Source organism: Malus sylvestris, chromosome 4 (assembly GCF_916048215.2).
Source record: "Malus sylvestris chromosome 4, drMalSylv7.2, whole genome shotgun sequence".
NCBI classification, from domain to species: Eukaryota; Viridiplantae; Streptophyta; class Magnoliopsida; order Rosales; family Rosaceae; genus Malus; species Malus sylvestris.
In genome coordinates, this window is record NC_062263.1 from 4,846,030 (window position 1) to 4,868,687 (window position 22,658).

Consider the following 22,658-nt stretch of genomic DNA (forward strand, 5'->3'; position numbering starts at 1 on the left):
TGATTCGAATACGCTTTTAACGAAAATTCAAACATAAGACTTTTTACGTATAAGTGATTTTGTAAGAAAAATACCATTAAACCGTAGTACTAAGTGGTTCGATATTATCCCAACCTAAACATTTTGCTTTGTTTAACTATATAGAATGCTTAGAGAAATGTAGCCCCCAATCTCCTATATGCCTAACCCTAATTATTCAATTCCATTAAAAAGGTGGATGGTCATAATTAAGAGAAAAAAAATAAATTACTACATCGATATTTTTATATTAAGAGAAATGAGAGTTCAACTAAGCCATATAATGGACAGCCTAATTTGGTATCAAATTTGTCATATTTAAACCTAAGACCTCTCACTTTTAAGTGAAGATGAATACCATTAGATCGTAATACTGAGTGACATAATCAAGAGAATTAAATAAACTAAAAATAATTAAAATAATAGTTCATCTCGTCATGGTCTTCTGATTTTAATGAAGATTCCGTTAAAGGGGTCCATGCCTTTGCAGCTTTCCATAGCTTTCCTTGTCTGCATGTGTCTCCCAACTTCATATATACACAGAGAGAGAGAGAGAGAGAGAGAGAGAGAGAGAGAGAGAGATCTAAATTGGGTGATGAAATCATGAACGTCGTCGTTGTCAACTTGTCACGTACGAGTGTTAAACTTTTATTAATTATTATATACTTCTGGCCTGCAAATTATGAAGTATAATGGACCCAAAAAATGAAATAAAAAGTTGAGGATCATGGATGATAAGTAATAAGGTATCAAATATCAAAGAAAAATAAAAATAGTATACAAAAAAATTAAGGGCATCTGAATTATATATTCGCGTCATTTTATTTTTAAAAATATATTATCAAAATTAATTATCGTAAATACCTTGCTCTGATATTATATTAAAATTAAAACAATTCTCATTCAAAACCAATTGGTATTTAGTAGTGGTTGAAGAACTCCATGATCTTCACTTTCCCCGTGTTTTTTTTAATACAATGACATTTTACTCAAGTGAGGAGGATAACCTACTCTAAGGGAAGGTTAATTGAATCAGGTCAAACACTAAGTATCAAACTCAACACAAGTATAACGTTCTAACCATCCATATGAGTCAAACCTGAAGTCTCACAAATAAAGAAAAATACTACTTATACCGCATTACTAGTTGGTTCCAATTTCCCTATGTTAGTTAAGTCTATCAACATCTGAAAGCATATCTCTATACCTAGACCTGGCATTTTGGACCCGACCCGTTAACCTAACCCGATCCGACCCGACCCGTTAATATTAGTATTTGGATGGATGCTTAACGGGTCGGGTCGCTAACGGATGAACCCGTTAAATAACGGGTCACTTTAGGTCAACCCGTTAGACCCGTTAGCATCCGTTAGTCGAGGATATTTTAGTAATTTCAATAAAATCTTAACAATAAAATATAAACTCTATGAAAAAAAAAACAATAATAATCATAATTGTTAACGGTGAAACGGGTCGGATTCGAGTGATCCGTTAGCTTAACGAGTTGGATTCAAACGACCTGTTAACTTAACAGGTCAGGTTAAACCCGACCCAAACTCAATAAATCCGACCCGTTTACAGGTCTATCTATACCTATGGGATGGCTACACGGAAAACGATAACGATGAGAATTTGAAAAAGGAAGTTCACGAGAAGTAGTGAACAAAAGCTTGATGTCTCTCTTTATCCAACACCACCTCACAAGTCATAGGCACAGTTTTTGTATGCGTCTCACTGTAAGCGTCCGTGGAGGGATTTTGAACATGAATCTTAGTTAGGTACAAAATTATTGTATTAGCTAAAAGGATTCATTGATTTCACTTGCTCAAAAAATAAAAAATAAAAAATAGATATATATTAATATTACAAATATTCTTCACATGTAACATTCTTTTCGGCGTTGCATGGTATAGACGAATTAATAATTCTATGAAAATGTGGAAGCATGCTTGAATAGAAAACTACAGAAACAAGTGAAGAGGGTAACTAGGCAAGTAATAAAAGTGGATTCACCAGAGAAAAATACATGAAAACTATGAACTCGTTTGGATGTGCTTTTAAAATGATTGAAAGCGCTTTTAAAGAAAATATTTTTTGATTCCAAAAGCACTTAAAGTGCTTTCTGCAAGAAGCACTAGTATGTGCTTCTTTTAGAAAGTACTTTTAAGTGATTTTCCAGAATTTACTTGCATTTTTACTAAGGATTGGTTCCAAAAACATTGTCACCAAAAACGTTGTCAATCATTTTAAAAGCACATCCAAACGAGCTGTAAGACGACAGCAGCATCTGATCATTGCAAGAAATCGGAAAAGGTGAGTGATTCTGAGATATTATGTGGATGATTCCTACTGCTGGCGCAGTTACAGGACAGATCTCGATAGCCTATCCATATGAACAATTGCTAGAATGTACTCCCAAAGTGCATCGCGAATTTAGAGTGGAAAATAAAGAGGAACAAGTTTCAAACTTTCATCAAGACAGGGATCAGAGAATTGTACTTGAGAACGCAAAGCCTTGTCTGAATCAAGGGTGCCAAAGGCAACATCAGAGGAACCTATTTAGTGCATCCATCTCTTTGAGTGCTCCATGTATGGCTCTAGAAATCCAATAAACTGAAATGCCACAATGAACACAATCATTTTGTCGCTTCACGAAAATTTAAAACTAGAAGCTTTAGCTAATATAATGCGTTTTAAGTAAACGATACAACTGTGGTTAAGCTTATAAAAAAAATCCAACCGTATTAATTGGACACAATCTAGGGCCATGGTGAAACCTTAGATTGAGAGTACAGATAAAAACAAAGTTAGAAATGGATGCAGATACCTTACTACCATCACTCGACCACCGTGCACCATATCCTTCAGCAACCCTGATTTCAAAGATGGCGCCATGTGGTTGAACAATATGCACATTTAACCAGCAACAATGTGTCATTAAACGACTGATCACATCCAATGCAAGCCTGTTTTTATTGGAATCTAAAAGGAGAAAAAAACGTAAAAAAGCCTGATCTTAATACAAAAAATACAATAGTTTACATGTATGAATAAAACTTGGGTTTAGACACTATGAAAACGAAAAACTGTAAAAACTGTATGCTTAAAAAGACTAGTGGAGCACAAAGCTTGTCATATTCAACCGTGGAATTAACATTTGCAATTTATTACCACAACCCAAAAACATGACAAAATATTAGGAGCTTATCGGATCATTCAATGCTTTTAAGGAGGTCGACATCAGATCTGGTATGACAGATAATAGCGTTAGTCATTATTGCCCTTATCCTCAGGCCTCCAATTTTATGTAAATATCTAAGAAATATGAATGATTCTTCTTGTATTAGCCGTTGTATTTACCATTATCTATTACACAGATAATAACAGATGTGTTGTTATATTTACTATTATCTATTACACAGATAATAACAGATGTGTTGACTACTATCTATCAAACACAATCTATGATAAATATAAATGAATGGAAATAATATACTTGTAAGGCTGACACAATATCAAAAAGAATCATATTGCATAAGAGTACCCTACCCGTGAAACAAATAACACTATCTTCATGTGAAAGGGTGACTTGTATTGCATTAGGATAATTTATCTGTCCCACGAGCAGGGACAGAGCTAGGATTTTTTTTCTCGGGTGGGCTTTAACTCTAGTTTACATAACCTGTTAAAATCTTAATATAATGAAAATACTTCACATACAACAAAAGCAAGAAACAAACATGCAATGCAAATATGTAAAAGATAAACTACTTATAAAATCTTAATATAATGAGAATACTTCGAAGACTCAAAAAATTGCACAAAACAAGCTCAACAAACATAAACAACTGAGTACAATCCTCAATCACATAACCTAAATTAGGGGAAACATGTGAAGTATTAAAGCTTCTCAACACTTACTCAGGTGGGCTGACTTTGACTAAATCATTACAACTACTACTAATTTCCCTTCTAATATTCTCACTTGGGCTGCAGCCCAAGGCCTGCCCTCAAAGGGATCCATCCCTGCCCACAAATAAAATAGTTCAATTTTTTTCTCCATAATTTCTATTCATTGTAGGTCTTGTTTGATAAATACCGATGAGGTTTCCACGAGATACAAATTTGGAAAAAACGGACATATACAATAAAAGTTGGTGATTTGAATTTTGTAAAATGTAGTACCTATTATATTGCACCCTTTGACACTTAAAAGATGTATAAACAGTCAGATTCAGAAGTAAATATGATAATTATATGTGTCACTCAACCCATAAAAAACAAGATGGTAATGACATCTCCAGAACCTAGATTTAAATCAAGGCACTAAAAGTTGCTCACCGTTTCCATCTATAGTACCCCAATATTTACTGCTACTCCGCTCTGCGTGTTTTGCCAGGGCCCTAGCTCCATGAGTCAATGTGCTATGTTCAACCTTTAGCCAGAAAGAACAAAGTTCATTAAGCATACAAAGATACATAAAATCAATCTCCAAAGCCTCTAGCAATAAAAGACATGCCGAAAAGAGAACTGCAAATTTTCAGTATATTTTATTCCTTAATCAATCTATAATCAGACTTTGTTATGACAACCTGATCGACATTTAATTGACAGGGTCCAATGTCTGTTGAAATATATGTTACAGAAAACACCTGAAGATTGATGTGAATACACATGCCTATATGAAAATCAACAATCAAGCTTTCCTTTTTCAGATTTGATCATTTTAGATGTTAAAAAAGTTTAAATAAGTGGTTCCGAAATGCCTACCATACAAAGTAAAAGGGAATGCACAACACATTTTTCCAAGAAAAGATTATCAGTGTCTTACATTCAATTTATATGGCAGCATAAACGATGACAGAAGAGTAGATTTTGGAGGGGGAAGAACCTCTGGAATAGTCCCTGTGGTATGTGCCAGACCAAGAAGGCCTTGAAGACCTCCCTTATTCAATCCCTGAATAGAACAATATACCTATCAAAACTTTCATAAGACAGTGTGAACTTTTATCAACTCAAGGCAGCTTGATTACAGAATTCCTCAATATGATGGTATCGAGCACAAGGTTTACAAGTGATCAGACTAAACTAATGTACCCTATCCACACGATGAGGTGAATGTCTAAGATTGCAGAAAGAAATACACTTACAAAGAGCATGCCAGCTAATAAATCGCAAGGCTGGAGAGGCAATTTTGAAACACTAATCGCAAGGACACCATTTGACATTTCCTTCTCCTCTGTGTAAAACTTTCTGTATACTTGCACACCTTTAAGTAGCATGCCCTTTAGTCTTGAACAATTGTAATCAAGGCCATAAATCACTTGTTGATGATAAAAAATAAATTATTAAGACATTTAGGGCCTATTTGTATTGAATGAGTTCTGGTAATGGATTTGGATTCGGAGGTCCAAATCCAAAACCTGTTGTTTGGGGCTGGTTTTAGTAATTGAATTTGGATTTTCCCCAAAGACTTCCAGAATTCACAGCTAAATATAGGATTTCAAATTACTGCAAAATCCACAGTAAGCCCTCCCTCCTTCCTTTGATCAGTGTCTCTATGATATTATGTATCAGTTAGCAAAATCCAGAAACAATAAACTTCTGACTCTTCTTCCAACACATAAATTAGTTTCGCAACTCATATTGTAAATGCAAGTGCAAGGGATATGCTAAACTTTGCACCAAACCAGTATCGCTGCCTTTTCTTCCCCATCTTCTGCTCAAAAAATTCAGTTCTTTCTTATGCAACATTAGAACACAGAACACACGAACTAGCTCCACTTTTAATATGGTCATTTGACAGTTAATAACTTAATAGTACATGATATATCATTACAGCATGTGATTGAAGTGCTATTTTTCACTTAGGCAGATTGTTTAGACAGTTTTCTCATAATCAAGGACAGGCAAAAAAATTTGCACAGAATCTCCCTTTTACATTCAAAAGATTATATTTTCATAGTATTATATATATAGCTTTCTGAATAAGTTCCAATTCTTGTGAATATCAAGAATTGAGATACTCTCACAACAAGCGCTATCTTTTTTAGCCATATATTGAACCTTTTTATCATGGTAGCATATAAGCTAATAAATAATAACTACAAAGTAGCACAGTAGGAAATAAAATATAAGCAACTACCTTGTTCGATGGTTTCAACACCAGGAAGGACTTTAGATAGACCCTCAGCCTCCATCATATCAGAGAACAAAGAATAACTGCGAACATCCTGCAAATCCATTAACTCATAGCAGAGCCAAGGTGAATATAAGAAACGAGAAACTAATAACAAAAAGCATAGGCACCTGAACTTCAATTAGTATACATTTATTGAAGAGAATCAAAGATCCTGAGACAATTCTGCATCCATAGAAAATAAAAATTAAAAACATGAAAGATAAATTCATTCGATATACAAAACCCTAGTAGATGAATAACAACTATACACATTGTAACATTGATGAGATGGAAGTAAAACCCAAAATGAAGAGAAATCTAGATAAACTCTTTTCACTTAATCACACAAAGCAACAAAAGCATGGTCCATAAAATACATAAGCTCGTGCAACGTCAAAGCCAGTTCACAAGTAGCTATGAAAGCATAATATGCTGCAAGAATGAGATATTTTCTACACCAAATTAATATAAAAAAATGTGAATAGAAAAAACATAAAGCTTATAGTGGACAAGAAATTAAATAAAATATACAATCACCAAAACAAAATCAGTCACCAACAATAATCAGAGCACCGCTCCATTACACCCCCCATGAAACTTTTTTGTTCGGGAGGAAACATGATTATAGTATTAAGAATGTGAAGTACAATGCAGACGGAACAGCAGTGCGAGATCCACAACCCTCGTCATACAATAAACAAGAGAGCCAAAACAAAGAATATGACACTACAGCATCCACCCACGCCTAAAATAGAAACAGAAGACACCCAAACAACAGCCAGGGCAGCTAGAGAGAGAGTAGACAATCATGAAAGACAAAGAGGCCAAAGCCGACAGAGACCCAATTTTTCTCTCAAAAATTAACTTTTCCTTTCCTCCATCTTACCCAGAAAATAGCTAGCACATTATCCACATTCAAAAGCACAAAATTCTAGACACAAGTATCTACATGAAAAGGCCGCACCCTACTCAACGGTTGAGTGTCACCTAGAAACCTGAAAACAATTATAATGCAATCAAAAGGTCACTGAACAATGAACAAAGAGATGGTCAATGCTCTCAGCATCCCCATACAGTGAGATGTGGCATCTTCAGTTGATGAACCTCACTAAGTATTCACCCTTCCACGAGTAACAATTGAAGCAAAAACTGAACCTTAGCCTTACATATCTACAAGGGATGGACTGAAAGTGGGAAATTGTAATCCTCAAATAAGGAGCAGCAAAAGTTAAAACCTAAGGCTTGAAGACTCAAGATTTTTCATAAATTCCAAAAGGTGAAGGCCCAAATATTCTCAACCAATGAGATCAAGGAATACTGCAGTCTTGAGCTCACTCAAATTTCTGTAAATGTTCAAGGGCCAAATCCTTTGGCTTCCAAAACTAGATCTGATAAAACCAGTCTACATAATGCTATGCCTTCTAAAAGCCCTTTTCTCAGTGATATACTCTTCTGCCATCTCATATGCTACCACCACTCTGTGTATAATTTGGCTAGCTCTCACCAAAGGCACTTTGGGAAGGCAAGATTGAGTTATCAAGAACCTCCCTAAATCTGAACGGCAGTACTTTGGCTAGAACTTTTTATAAACTAGAAACAAGGCTAATAGGTCAGTAAGCATGAATCTTCAAGGAGTCCAATTTTTGGTTATTGAGTGCATGACTGTTGCATTTGCAATCCCAAAGATGAAAACACTATGACACCATCGTACCCATGCAAACCAAATCTCATGAAAATTCCCTGATTGCTAATCTTGAAACTGAGACAACTCTTGTATCCCATGCTACTGTTGTCACTCCAGACCTACCTTAAGAGGGAAGGAACACCCAATCCTTGAAATCTTGAGCCTTACACTCTACCAATTATTCTCCTGTCTGTGTTTTCTTGTTTCAGTTCCTGGAGCAAAATAGTGGCAAGAGCTGCTTTGAAACACATCACTGGGGTCTGATTTGAAACACATCCCTGTAAGAGATGGAGGACCCGAATTTATACCTATGTTTATCTTGTATATGCATTGTCTTTGTGGTTTTACATGTTTTTTACACAATTCAAAATCTTGTCTTAGGGCTTTCATCGAATAAGTTGATGGGTGTGAAAGTTCATTTTAGATTGAGCCTCCAGTTTTAATGACTCTTCATCACTTTTACTTAATGCAAATTACACACACCATTAACAAATAATGTGAAATCTACGTACAAAATCCATGGAAAAAGAACATAGCAATGCGTATAAGTAACTAATTAAATAAGACTCTTGGTTATCATATTAGACACCAAAACCCATGCCAGTCAATTGATTTTAGAGATCAAACTTCAATTCGAAACAAGAACTTGTATGGTACTTTAAACTGAAAATACAGATAAAACTATACCAATAAGCCTGCACAGAAACCGGTATATGCATAAAACTTGAATGGTCGTACCTACAGTAATCACCAATAGCACACCTTCCTTCAATTGTTTTGAGGCCATCTACAGGCAACGTCAATTAAGTTGATAGAATAAGCTTCAATTCATTGAGGATGGTTTATCATCCTATTTAAAATAAAAATTATAAATCTTCTCATGTGCCTGCAAACAGTTAATTTTATAGAAATAATTACCTTTAAGCTGTGAAAAGAAAGGCTCCTGAACATGAAGCTCAAAGTCAACAGCCCTTAACATCTGGTGACAGGCAACAAGTTTTTCTTCACTAATTAATCAAGCTGCTCTTAAAACTGAAGACATCAAGAAAAACAAGCAAAACCGAAAAGGCCAATTGTACTCTACATTGAATAATTCAGATCCCTTCTCCAATATCAGCTTCTGCCATCCATTTTTTTCTTCTTTCAAGGAACTTTCCTGAACATCCGAGGCCATATTGTGACGTGTGCCAAGAAAGGTGCCAGAAATTATGGATTCGTGCAAAGCCAATGCCAGACGCTTGTATAAAGGGTAGGGTGGAATCCCTTGAAAACAATCTGCAAACAATTGCCATATTTGAACACAATACAATCAAATAGTCCCATGAATATAATTCAGATCAAAAGTCAACCTAGACATCATGCACTGCAAATATACGTTTATGGTTCTATGCTTACATTTGCTAGTACCATGTTGCCAAATCATATGACTAGTTACAACAGTTTTGATTAGTTTGGACATCTGTCAAGATTAGTTAGTTAAAACTTAAATATGATTAGTCATCCGTCAATGTATAAATAGCCGAAGTTTAGCGTAGTTGTAATTTAGTTCAGCTCAATTGAATGAAATCAGTTCTTCATTTCTTCTTCGTGTTATGCTTCCTTAAGAAACCCTAGAATTTTCTTCTCTTCGATTCTTGCTGTGAGAAAAGCTAATTTTAAGGATTATGACGGATTTCATGGCTTCGATATCAGCATACATGTGTGTGTGTGTGTGTATATGTATATATATACATATATACACACAGTTGTTAGTCATACACATACGTATGCATGAACACACACACATTGGGCAAGTTCTCTGTTTGGTAGATAGGAAAAAATTTGAAAATTCAAAACTTTGAGAAAATAAACCCATAAAATTTTGGCTAGAAATTGTTGGAAAGCAACGGAAACAAAATAAAATAGAAAAGGATGAACTGATTTACCTGTAGTATCGGAGGGGGAAGGGGGGAAGAGGTCGTCGTTCGGTTCGGGTTCGGGTTTGGGTTGGAGTAGTTGAGAGCAGAAGTCCTTGGGCAACCCTAGATCGAGTTCCAGGGTTCCATTTACGAAAGATTGGAGAGTGAAGTTGAGGAGCTCTTCGAGAGTGTATGCCAGGTTAACCCGCTCTGCCATTTTCTTGCTCAGCTTTCTGTTTCTTCTCCCAGTTTTCTTCCTCTCGTTCGCCTGCCAATTGGACCGCCTTTTCTTCCCCCTTTTACCAACCAAACAAATCAAAACACGTGTTTGGCGCCAAACTACTATTTTGGCTTTTTAACCTCTCACACTCTGATTATCATTAGTGTTTTTGTTTGATTTATTCAATTCGATAGTAAAACAAAAAATAAAAAAGTGTGTGAGAAATTAAAATACAAATAGACGATACAAATGGGATGGTGTGGAGCACATGTGGTCGTTAGATTTCATATGTGAGATAACCTGCTTTGATACCATAAAAGAAGTTGAGGTTTCACTTTACAACCTGTTTGGGTTAAAACTTAAACTTTGGGCTTAGAAGGGAGTTGGCCCAAAAAGAGGAGAAAAGCCCAAAGCTCAGCCCAAGCCCAGAAGGCAGAAAAGGCCTTTCCCAACTAGGTGCATATCATTTGCACCACTTGCTCACCTACCCAAGGGTCAAGTGGTATAGACCAGCCAGCTAATCAGCCCAAAAGTACTTTATAGTGGCAGTACAAGTAAATAGCTGATGAGTCACTATCCTTCAAAACTGCATTCGGGCAAGATTATTGCTACAGGAGGCCAAGCCAAAGTGTCTATAAAGGGAGACAGAAAAATCAGAGTCAAGGACACTCAAACAAACCAACAAATACAAGCACAAACTCTGCTCAAAACCAGATTTGCCTTCAAAACGAAGCTGTAGTCAGCCCAAGCCTTCATCCCTTTCGGGATAAACCCTTTGTAATAGCTCTGCTATCCTGTTCAACTCTTGTTGTAGTATCGATTTCTTTCTGTAAACTCACCTCCCAACCCCTTTTCTAAGCTTTCAAACCTCCTGATAAACCACAAAGATAGGAAGTTGCAAGACGATCAGCCTTGCCCGACCCTCTTTGTTTTTGTCTTTTTATTCATTTAGCCTAGCAATATGTTGTATACTACAAGTTGTATCCAAATTATTTCTAGTAATATGGCTATTAAAAGACTCTCTCAATGCTTGAATCCGATTTGAATATGTCTTCACAGTTCAAATCAGATCTAAGTTCTAAGCCTTCGGGCATGTAAGATTTGATCACTCAAAAAGTCCTTGGCCTCAAGGCATAAAAAAGAACTTGATGTGGACTTAACCCATCCACGACAAGCTTTGATAACAAGAAGTCCGAAGTTACTTGAGGCGCAAGTAATCGACCTGTCACTTAGTTTTATTTCTATTATATTATGATTACCATAGAACGTTCGAGTACGGAATGAATTCTGATGGGAAGCCTCAAGGTCTATTCAAGGCCCTACAAAGGCACCTATTTGGATTCATCCTGTTCCTCGGGCTAGAACATTGAGTATAGAAGGAGTTCTGATGGGAAGCCTCAAGGCCTATCTAATGCCCTACAAATGCACCTATTTGGATTCATTCTGCTCTTCGGGCTCAGGTAATCAAAAGTATAATGGTTATAAGACTCATATAACCAAGAAAATGAACCTTATGTATTCGAGTACTAAGTTAGTTATTAATGGGAAGCCTCAAGGCCTACACCTAAAGCCCCACAAGGCACCTGTCAATAACTAACATAGTCTCTCGAATATATATAATTAAAACTCAAACATCCGTTCTACATCTGCCATGTTGAAGATGGCAGTGGCACGCCTGAGCACTTAAAAGTTAATCTTGATTGTGAGCCTTAAGGCCTACACCTAAGGCCTCACAAAGACACATTTCAAAGTTAACTTTGTCCTTCTCTTTCAGCCTTGCGCGACAGGCTTTGCCCGACAAGCCCGCCAGTAAAGCAGAAGCCCGACAGAAAGCATCAACCGGCGCCGACCTCTCGAGGAGCTGTGTGCTCGTCGGCTAGGAAGTATCCCCGACGGAAATTCCTGCCCCGAACACAACCAATCGGCAATATGGAGAGTAGCCCAGTTTACTTATAAACCTATGCAAGTCTCTCCTCCCATCAATGGAAGATTCACTTTCAACAGTATTCCCTCTTTCAAATATTTTCTCTTGTTTTTTTTCCATTTATATCAGTGTATGTACATGTACAATTTTGTATCTCTAGTCTATGTATAAGAACTCCGATGGAACTCGCTTGCGCTTTTCATTCCATGTATCTGAGAATTGGTTGCTATATTCTATGCTAAGCTAGGATTTGGGTTGTTCTTAACGGCAGTAGCTGCGCCCAACTCAATCACATTTTCTGTTGCAGATACAGAACCATCTGCAGAATGATGGTTTCGTTCATGACTGGCTTGTGTTGTCCACAACAGAACCAACAACACCATTAGTATTGCAAGAAAGACCATTGCTGCCCAAACCATCTTAGCGTATCGCTTCAACGGTTTGCAGTGTTTGACAAGGATTTCGGAGAATGCATCCTTCACTGTCTGACATTCTACTAGGCTTTCCATTCCTGGGTATGAATTTAGTATACCTTGTATTGAACTTGTGTAGAGTTCCACCAGTTTGTAAGCGCTGTCCGATATAACTGTTCCATTCTCGCAGGTTCCACTGTTGGAGTCTGAACAAGTAAGTACTCTCAAGACCTTCGGAAATTATATACAGATGATCGAGGGTTAGACAGTGATAAGTTCCCAACATGTTAAAGCATAAGAGCCTTGGTCAAATTCATAAAACCTGTATTGAGCATACCTCTGGGATGCCTCCTATTGGAACGGAATTCTTTGGACATTTTTGCGGTTGGTATTGGTACTCTGGTGGTTCTGAGAAGGGATTGCAGACATATTCTATATTCTGAGATGATGTTTCCTGTAGAGATGATATGTCTGCATTTACCTGGAGATTTACCAAAGGTATAAATTTCAGATTTGCAACCATTTTTATGTTGAATGCAGTCGACAAATTAATTTAGACTGCTAAACCAAAAGACATTAATCACTCTGCTAAACCGAAAAACATTAATCACTCTTACCTCATTAACAAGGCTATAGATCCCGGAACCAACATCATTTAGAAGCGATTTTGCGGAGACCAATTCATCGCAGGGGAGGATTGAGCTCAAGCTGTTGTTGTTCGGATTTTGTTGGAAATTTTCGAGAGCTGTGCATGTATCGTTTGAGAACCTGAAGTAGAACCAACAGTTTTCAATTAACATTCCCAAACCTTTTGTTGTATATTGTTTCTTGTGTTTTCATTTACGGAGTCCTATCAAATGTTCTTTGAGAATATACATATATAGAACACTTAAGGAAAGGAAAAGAGCTACACATACTCTGCCAAGAAGAAATACAGCCCGAAAAATAGCCAGCAAAGAATAGTTAACAACCAGCATAGTATAATGAGCCTGCAGTAAACAGAGAAAAAACATTGTGTTAGGATTTATATCGTTCTAAATTGTTGCAGAACTAATTTAGTACTTGTACAAATCAATTTAGTAAATTTTTTACACTTACAGTTGAACTAGCCGTCGTAACTTCAAAACTCCAGACACTGCAACAGGGAGAATTACAGCTTCAGCAATAATTACAGTTGAAATGATATACAAGAATTCCGGCAGTTTTAATAGCAACTAGTGGACATATCGATTCTTAAAAGGCTTATATTGCTTATGTTGCCTTGATCAGACCTTCATGGAATCGACCTAATGTGTGGTCCTGATTAACAATCTGACAACAAAACATTTACGAAGAACTAGTAAAGCAGATGATAAATTTTGCAAACAACTCAAACACCCACCTGACAGAGCAATCACTGCAACCAGGCCCAAGGAAATAGGCACTGTTGTTACAATATACCTGCAGGCGCAAATATATCACATTATTATTAACATCCAATGAAGAGAGTCAATTGTTACTTGAGACTTAGGAGGGAACTGAAAGTAGAAAGACTTACACTATCTTGAGACCCTTGTCGATCAAACGCCGGTTCTTCCTAGCCTGCCTTTCTATATCTGCAGCTGCAGTATCAAGCTTTTCGGATGTGGAGGTGAGGAAGCTCGAAACCTGAGTGTTTCCAGTTGAATCAAAGTTGTTGCTCATTTCTTTCATGGCTCCTGTTGTGTTGTACACGGTACCTGATGCTTCATTTGCAGTAGTTATGATAATGTCCACCACTGATTTCGCTTGTGAATGAAATCTCGCGTTGCCCCCTAAAACTAATCCGAATGCAACTCTGCACGCATGGATGATAAAGGAACTAGTATCATGAAATTATATATTTGGAAGTCATTGGAGAAACTTGTTATCATTTAGAAAAATACAGAATTTGTGTGCGAAATTAGATTTACGTGTTTTAAATTCGGTGCTAGAGTTGGACTGACTACTTACATTGCAAAGACGGTGAAGAATATGGCGAGGAAAATGTGCCATTGCCAGAGGTAACACTGCTTATGACAAAGTAATCTTTTCTTCAGCTTTCCACTCTTCCTATTTTTACAACAAAGTTTGGCTGCTAATAGGAAGCATCCATATAAAATTCCACACAAAAGCCACAGCATCCCAAGTGCATATCCATGAATTCCAGTAAATATCGTTGACTGCATAAACACCATCAAAGTTAGTTACTTTTGGATCAAATTCGAATTCGAAGCAATGGATGTGCATTTGAGCGCGGGCGTAGAGAGAGAGAGAGAGAGAGAGAGAGAGAGAGAGGGGAAGAGGAAGGGCTTACACTCCAGTAGTGCTTGTTGGTAATGTTGTATCCTCCTCTATATTTTTTCAAATCATCTAAAGGATCCACCCTTACAGTATCATCTGACTGTGTCAAGGGTTCTGATACATTGTTTGCCTGAAGCAAATTGCTCCCTGGAAACAAGAATTGAGGTAGTTAGAATTGAATCCCATTCCACTCCCTCAGTAATCATGTTTGGGAATTAATGCACTACTTAAGCAATATTAATCGATCTATGCTTCTATCTATATTAAGAATCTGTGATTTTCTCAACATTTTTCATCCTCAATATTGTAGTGGTGGAAAGTAATAATGCTTATACGCTCTAGTGTAGGTTCAATCCACACCGATCTTCCTCTCTCTTAATATTAACAATTTAACTCACTAACATAATCGTTTTAGAAAAATAAAAAGAATCTATGATTTTTTTTCATGACTTGGATTTTTTACTGTGTTTGACTTGCTTTTTCTTTATTTAAAATTTTTTTAAACTTCGAATTGGAGAGCATTTAGAAGTGTTTCCAAGATTGGAATCATAATAGGAATACCTTTTGGAATTTTTTTTTTCGAACACAGAATTTCGGGTGCACAAAAGCTCTTAATTAACCAGCTAAAAGATAAAAATAAATAAAAACGACGCGTGTTTCCATGGCAGGCCGTGTTGAAAAACTTACCAGCAACAGTGTATACAACATTTATGTGCTTTTATCTTACGTTACAAATGGGGAAGAAATAATGACGCATAAATTGTACAGCACCAAGATGCAGGAAAGTTCACTACGAGCATATGCTATGCAACTCACCTGGTACTTGTGGTGGGGGTGCAAAGTTGGTCGACCCAGTAGACTGTCCTTGTATTTCTGTGATCATCCTCAAGGATAAAATCAGCATCATGGAAACAACTAACGATGTGCTATATGTGGGAGCCATCTGTAACCTTAACCTGCCCAAGTAAGTAATAGATCGATGCTCTGATTAGCAAGATGATCACAATTCTTTTGCAGAGAGAGAGAGAGAGAGAGGGAGAGGGAGAGAGAGAGAGGAATGACAATTTGAATGATTTTCATGCTTTAGTATTGGATTAGTTGTGATTAATTTATATCGGGTGGTGCTACATATCCACGTACCCATTTTATCTTTCACCACCCTCGATTAATTTGTGTTTATCTTCTTCAATTTATTGGATTGGATGGTTGAAAATTAAGAATAATGTGTGAAAGATAAAAAATGAGTGCGTGGTGGATAGTATCACACTTTATATTTGAGCAAAAAACGTCGCAAAAGGAAACTAAATTCTCAAAAGAAGCATGTATTTTGGGATTTGCATGAATTTAATACTAATGACATTTCCGTCTTCTACAAAATAGACTAATTATGTATCCATTCAAATTAGTTTTTATCAGATTTTTTATTAATTTTGTGTTGGATTTGTTTAACCACTACAATATGCTGATGCATGTATATACATGTTTACGTACTTAGAATGTATATGCAATTTCTTCTTCACAAAATAAAGAACAATATTAATTAATTTATGCAGCAAAATTTTGATCAAGAATGCCTCTCAGGTTAGTAGGGGCGCACGGCCCACTAGGAATGGGTAGCAAACAAAAAAAAAATTGATCAAGAATATAGGAATTAGGTAAAGTGCGTATTAGGTAACAAAGGGATGTGATATCCACACACCCCTTTTTACTTCTCTCACACCCTTTTAATTTTCGGGCGTTGGATCGAATGAATAGAAGAAGATCAAAGGACAAAAATAAAGGGTGTGGGAAAAGTAAAAAGATAGCACATCCCTTAACAAATTACTTTGTAATGAAGGAAAGAGATGGTGTTTTACCGCAGAGACAGAAAATAATGATGTTGCGGGTTCAATTGCCACCAATCTCTCTCCTTTTAATAGCTAACTATTTAACTCACTAATGTTATCGTTTGTAAAAAAATAAAAAAGACGATGAAGTTCAATGAATTGTTTGTAAAAAAAGAAAGATATGTTGAAGTTCAATGAACGGCAGGAAATTTAGGAAAGAAAAAAAGTTAACAATATTTCCCGGAAAAGAGGTCGGTGTGGACAATTTACTAAAACAAAACCATTAACGTGCGGTAGAAATAAAGGAAAACTCGTTTTAATTTAACTCCACGAAGTTACCTGAAATTTAGAGATGAAGAAGTGCAGGTTTCTCAACGTTGAATGAATACAGATCAGTTGCCTCCAATTCTTCTTCAATGGCTTCTTCTTTGCAAATCACTAATTGCTTTAAATAACTCAACCAAATAACTAAATAACTTCAAAATCTTTGTCTATTTCTTCCAAGTGATCGATCAGCCATCTGTGTCTTTCAAAAACATCAGAGATTATTTGATGAATTTATGTACGTGTCTTTATCTAGAAACTGAGACTCTTCAAATGCTTGCATGTCTTGGCTTCCTTCTCTCCGTCCAAGTGCTAAAAGGCCAAAACCAAAGTCAAGAACCTCAACTGAATAATCTTTTTTTTAATTTTCAAACTCGCAGAAGAAAAGGCTGCTGCTCCAGAGCCTCCTGATTAAATTGGAAATTAAATAAGATAGAGATGGAGAATATGTGAAGGCTAACGAAACCGTGTCAAACACTATATACTTGTTTCGTCTGCAGATATCATCATATTGCTAGAGAGAGAAAGAGAGGAGAGAGAGAGAGAGAGAGAGAGAGAGAGATTTGGTTTAGTTTTTCCTGCTTAACCCATTTCTGACGTTCAAACTACTTCATAACTAGGTTTATATATAAAAGTGTACATACATGGACATATTATATATATATATATGATAGGTATCACTATCACCCACATTTTATGGAGTTGGAAATTAAATACATATGCTTCCCTACCAGAACCTCTCTCGAGAGAGAGAGAGTCAAAAAACAACAAATACTAGTCTGGTCAAGTTAAACGACTTTCAGGTCATGGAGTCGATCGATCGAGGGCAAATACATCAGCTAACTGTTGAACACATATGCTTTGATTCATTTTCCATTATTTTTTCTAGTAAGGTGGGTGCGTAGAAAGAAAATGTAAATACGGCCAAAGCTCAAGAACGCTAGAAATTTTTAGTTGTGATAGGAATACGAATGGTACACCACGTGTTTTTATGTAAGTAGTGAAATTTTTTAATTTTTGAGTTATTAACATTTTAGCATATATAACCCACTATTTATATAGACACCTTGTGTACCACCTTATCTGACAGTCACACTCAAAAATCTCTCATAGAAGTAACTTCACGTTTTCAAAAGGAAACCCCCTTAAACAAGATAAAGGTGGCTTAAAGCCTGAAGTAACAAAACCAGAGACGGCTCTCTCTCTCTCTCTCTTACTTTTTTTTAACGACATAAATAAACTACAACGAAGATGCCCGACAAATTTTAAAACCATACATGTCAAAATTTAACCTACGAATAACTAAACTAGAAAAGTTATTAAACTGGATACAAAATTAAGAATAATAAGATTTTTTTTTAAGTCAAAATGATCTCTGAGATTAACATAACTCGTCACTTTGATCTCCAACATTTGAAATCAATAAAAGTAGTCATGAGTTTGTTCACTATTAATCATTTTGCTCATTCCGTGAAAATTATGTTAAACAACGACCAAAATGACAAAAATATCTTCAACTTAATAAACAATGAGCCAAAATTATTTGACAAAAATTGAGAGTATTTTTGTCATTTTATCTTTATTTAATGAAATTTTTTTATGGAATAACCAAAATGTTTGATGGTGGACAAACTCAATGACCAATTCTATCGATTTTAAATCTCATGAAATGTGAGAAATTATGCAAATCTTAAGAGCCATTTTAACTAAAAAACAGAATAATAATGACCAAGAGTAGCAAATCCGTCAGCTACTGTATTTGCTTCCCTATATATATATATGTAATAGTGACATAAGGAATTTTCTCGTTCTCTTCCTTTTCGTCTATACTTTGTAGATGGTTCTTTTCGAAGTTTTTCTAAAGAAATGGAAAGTCAAAAAACATACAAAATAAAAGAAGAAAGAAAAGCAGCCCAAAATTGTCAAGGTTCTTTGCGTCAGGTACCGATGGTTTCACGGCAAAGTAGCTCATGCGCTACGTATATCCAAGATGTGACTGGTATGCATTGGACTTTGGAGGTTTCTAGGGTTAGGAGTTAGGACTATATATGGTAGATAAGATTAAATTCTTGCAACACATTTTTTAGGAAAATATCCCAAAATTTGATAATTTCTTAATCTTGTGACAAAAATAGGACAAACCGGCTATGCACACTATGCACAAAATCAAAATTACTAAAATACCCACATATAATGAGTTATTCCTTCCATTTTCTGATTTCTCTCTCTACTCTTTCTTCCTTCCTCAGATCTCCGAGCTCCGATTTCGAAGAGATGGAAGTCCAAAGAGATGTGAGAAAAGTAAGCTGGGTTTTGGGTTCACCTTGTACCTCTGATTTTGAACAAGGGGATGCGAGATAGAGGTGAGAAGAATGAGTTAGGTTTTGTACCATATTTTCTATTTTGGCCGGAAAGTTCTATTTTTTCCAGCGACTGAAGCTTCGGCAAGCATAGTAACGTGGGGTGTTTAGTTCCAAGTTCCTTCATCAATGATTTATGGAATAAATAGGTTGTTTGTAAGATGAATTAATACTTAGAAGTTAAATTAGGGTTTGTGTTTCATGTTGGGGCGTCTTGCTTGTGGAATAAATTTCAAGTTTTGACGTGCTACAAGACTGGGATGGAACAAATTATGGTTCAAGTGTTCAATTGCATAAATTTGTGAAATTTTTTCCGTCATGTGCATGTGGTGTGCATATGGTATGCATGGCTACATTTTAATATGAGAAACAGGAATGTTCACTAGTTATGATGCACGTATGTTGTGCTCCAGAATTTAGCAAGTATGACCACAACCTAGTTTGCCTCAGCAAAAAACAAAATTAAGAAAAAACTTAGAGGCCGTTATAGGTCATGCGTGTTCGTGAAATAACAATAACGAATATCATGTTTTCCACATACATGGTTAAGCGATGGTTGATATACGTAACAAGACTTTTAAAACTGTCATTGTAACCTTATATACATAACAATTATGTTTTAATTGTATTCACTATACCAATATGTTGCCGTTAAAGTTTCTCTCATTCTGTGCATATCATATGCATGTATTGTACATATTATGGGCATGTGGTGTGCATATAGTGTATTATGTGTAGATTGTGTGTATTTACATCTTTGATATTCTTCGCATTAACGTAGTTTACTACTTTTTCCTTTGATTTAGAGGCAGACCCTGCAAATACGAAAAAAGCGAACGAGTTTGTGAAACATTTCCTTTGATTCAGTTGGATTCGTTTGTACCCATTCAAATTGTAATTTTTTTTTTCTTCAAATTCTTAAAATATTTGAACCCAATCAAATTTGATACCAAATTCAAATTAATGAATCTTAGATTCTTCGTATAAAGTTTAGGGTCATTTATCTGATTACGTCATTTTTCTGATTTCGAAAAGAGAACTGTGAGTTATGGGTTTTTGAGTTGAACTCAAATTTGTGAGCATAACATGTGCATGTCGTGTACTTACAATGTATGAGCGAGCTTAATACGAAGAGAGCGAAAAAGTACACGAAACAATTTCGTCCACATCCTTCTCTCTTCCTTCTTTCCACTTTGATTTCTCTATTTTCCCTCAAATTTATCTCTTCTCCAAAAGACAACTGACCTTTAATACGTTTTTTCATTTAATTGCAACAAAAGCCAAACCCTAATTTAGTGTTTGTAAATTTAGATCGAGAGAGGGAGCAAAGGAGAAGACAGAAGAAATGAAAACCCACATATAAATCAGAGAAATAATAAAAAATCAAAAATCAAAATTTAAGGATTTGGGTTCCTCCAAGAAACACCAAAACCAATCACTTCAACTCCAAAAATTCATCAATCAAAAAGCAAAATTAAGCAAACCCAATTCACAAAACGTACGAATGAAAAGGTAAAAATCGAAGAAGATGAGTGAGATAGAAAGAGTTCTTGTGCATATTCGAAATGTAGAGAGAGAAGAGAGAGCTTGGATGAAGAAGATGGGTGGGTTAGATGATAGGAGCATATTTATGCAACTTTGTTATCTTATTTCTTACCATTTACTTAGTTAATTTCAATTTATTTTGGTAATCTAAGTTATTTTCGTATTATTGTATGTGCAGTTGGTAAAGATGACAATAAATAGTCAAATGAAGCAATTTGGAGTAGTTTTGGACTTGGATTGGATAGCATGCGTGGATAACATATGAGCTGAACGTTTTTGGTGTTTAAATGGTATTAGACATGTGCTAAAATCAAGAAAAATTAAAGTTGAGGCTTGGAAGGCAAGGAATTACACAAGAAAGATGAATCATAGTTGGAAAGGAATATTATCTTATCATATCTTATCTTATCTTATCATATATTATCCTACATTATCTTATCTTATCTCTAGCTGCAAGGAGGAATCCTAATCACATTCCAACACTCTCAACTTGATTTTTAGAGTTCTAAAATAATTCAAAACGCCAAAACCCTTTCCTCCTTGGATTCACCCGTTCCTTCCCTATATATATGAAATTCCTGCATTGATTTAGGTGTGCCGCGCCTACCATTCATCCATTGAAGTTGCTGGAATTTTCAGAGTTCTTTCTCTCTTTGTTTTAAGTTTCAATGTTTATTTTAGATTGTTTTTCAATTATGATGAACATGTGTAACTAAGTTTCTTTTTAGCTAGAGGTGAATTCAAAGTCATGATCATATGTTTTATATAAATTGATTACATCCAATTATTGTTTCATAAAACGTGAATGCGGTTTACTTATCTGCTTTATAGAGAACTTATTCTTATATGTTTGTTAAGGATGCATACTTAGTTTGCATGTAGGGATTTGATGCTAGAATATAAGAGAATTTCACCTAATTGTTATAAACTTATATTTGTAAGTAGTAAAAGTCACTAGTCATGATTGAGTTAAGTAAATTCTTAGCAGGAGTATCATGCTTTTTATAGTTACAAATGTTTTGTCAATGCTAATGATTTTCATAGAACTTAATCATCTTTGAGATGTATCTCTATCATGCTTTTCATAGTTAGGGAACTTGAGAAGAATAATTTGGTTCCATCACTAAGTCCAATTCAATGAACTTAGGAAAATCTGATAATTAATTAGTGTTGTTCACAATTAATTTGGAGCATTGTCATTCATGGTTTATAGAAAGAATAACTGGAAATTGATTTGTATGCATATGTTTCATGTGTGGAGAAGAATCCTTTAGCTATCCTTTCATCGATATTTCATTCACTACTTAATTTACTTGCTGCCCTTTACTTTTGTTTTAATTAAATTCGTCCAAAATCCTCCCAATCATTGTTTTGATGTTAATTTAACTTAGTTTTCAGTTTTATAAGTTTAATTTGTATTGATTAGAATCCCTTCTAATCCCCTGAATAGAACGATCCTTACTTACTCGTACTACGATTGCATAATATGTAGGGTTTAATTTGTGTGTTAGTTTGTATCACATCATTAGAAAGAGCTCTTGGATGAAGAAGATAGATGGGTTTGGGTTTTTCAAACTATAATTGGGGGAGAGAGATTTTCTCTCTCTCCTCTCTGTTTCTCTCTCTACAAAATGAGAAATGAGAGCTGAAATTTCTGAATAACTCATTTATATGGGAGGACAATTTAGTTATTTCAAGGTGTAAGAAAAATCCTATTTTTGTCCGGTTGTTGTGCATAGAATGTGTATATTCGAAATGTCCTATTTCTGTCACAAGATTAAGAAACTATCATATTTTTTTAGTATTTCCCTATTTTTTAAGACAAAATCCCATCACCTTTTAAACCTCTAAATAAAATTCAAATTTCAGATTGCCAAGTACATAAATAAGTAACCTACTATAACCAAATATTTATAAATATGTCATAACATCTTAATTATGATAATGATTTTAATTATCCACCA

General features: G+C 35.4%; 1 protein-coding gene across 4 annotated transcripts; it reads right to left on the bottom strand.

Annotated features, from left to right (window-relative positions):
- Window positions 1-1,851: 1,851 nt before the first annotated feature.
- LOC126619348 (uncharacterized) lies at window positions 1,852-17,393 on the bottom strand. 4 transcript variants are annotated; one of them, XM_050287700.1, is made up of 14 exons: window positions 12,956-13,104; window positions 12,676-12,819; window positions 12,458-12,569; window positions 9,809-10,077; window positions 8,968-9,158; window positions 8,802-8,862; window positions 8,622-8,670; window positions 6,328-6,382; window positions 6,164-6,251; window positions 5,169-5,287; window positions 4,850-4,975; window positions 4,360-4,453; window positions 2,846-3,000; window positions 1,852-2,631 (listed from the first exon to the last, which is right to left on the bottom strand). In XM_050287700.1, the coding sequence occupies exons 2-14, from the start codon at window positions 12,713-12,715 to the stop codon at window positions 2,578-2,580; spliced, it is 1,413 nt and encodes a 470-aa protein (XP_050143657.1). In that variant the 5' UTR covers window positions 12,716-12,819; window positions 12,956-13,104; the 3' UTR covers window positions 1,852-2,577. The 4 variants fall into 4 exon arrangements, with proteins under 4 accessions (XP_050143657.1, XP_050143656.1, XP_050143658.1 ...); XM_050287699.1 differs by having other exon boundaries at window positions 4,850-4,993; XM_050287701.1 differs by lacking the exons at window positions 1,852-2,631; window positions 2,846-3,000; window positions 4,360-4,453; ... (5 more) ...; window positions 8,802-8,862; window positions 8,968-9,158 and adding exons at window positions 13,256-13,327; window positions 13,437-13,473; window positions 13,720-13,778; ... (3 more) ...; window positions 15,456-15,595; window positions 16,805-17,393 and having other exon boundaries at window positions 9,874-10,077; window positions 12,956-13,106.
- Between the last annotated feature and the right edge of the window lie 5,265 nt (window positions 17,394-22,658).

Excerpts from the sequence above, each read along its gene's own strand:
- LOC126619348 (XM_050287698.1), bottom strand. The coding sequence starts at position 15,582 with ATGGCTCCCACATATAGCACATCGTTAGTTGTTTCCATGATGCTGATT. Across the intron at positions 14,787-15,455 it reads ACCCCCACCACAAGTACCAG|GGAGCAATTTGCTTCAGGCA; the intron begins GTGAGTTGCATA and ends TCTTGTTTCCAG. Across the intron at positions 13,779-13,875 it reads GACAAGGGTCTCAAGATAGT|GTATATTGTAACAACAGTGC; the intron begins GTAAGTCTTTCT and ends TTGCGCCTGCAG.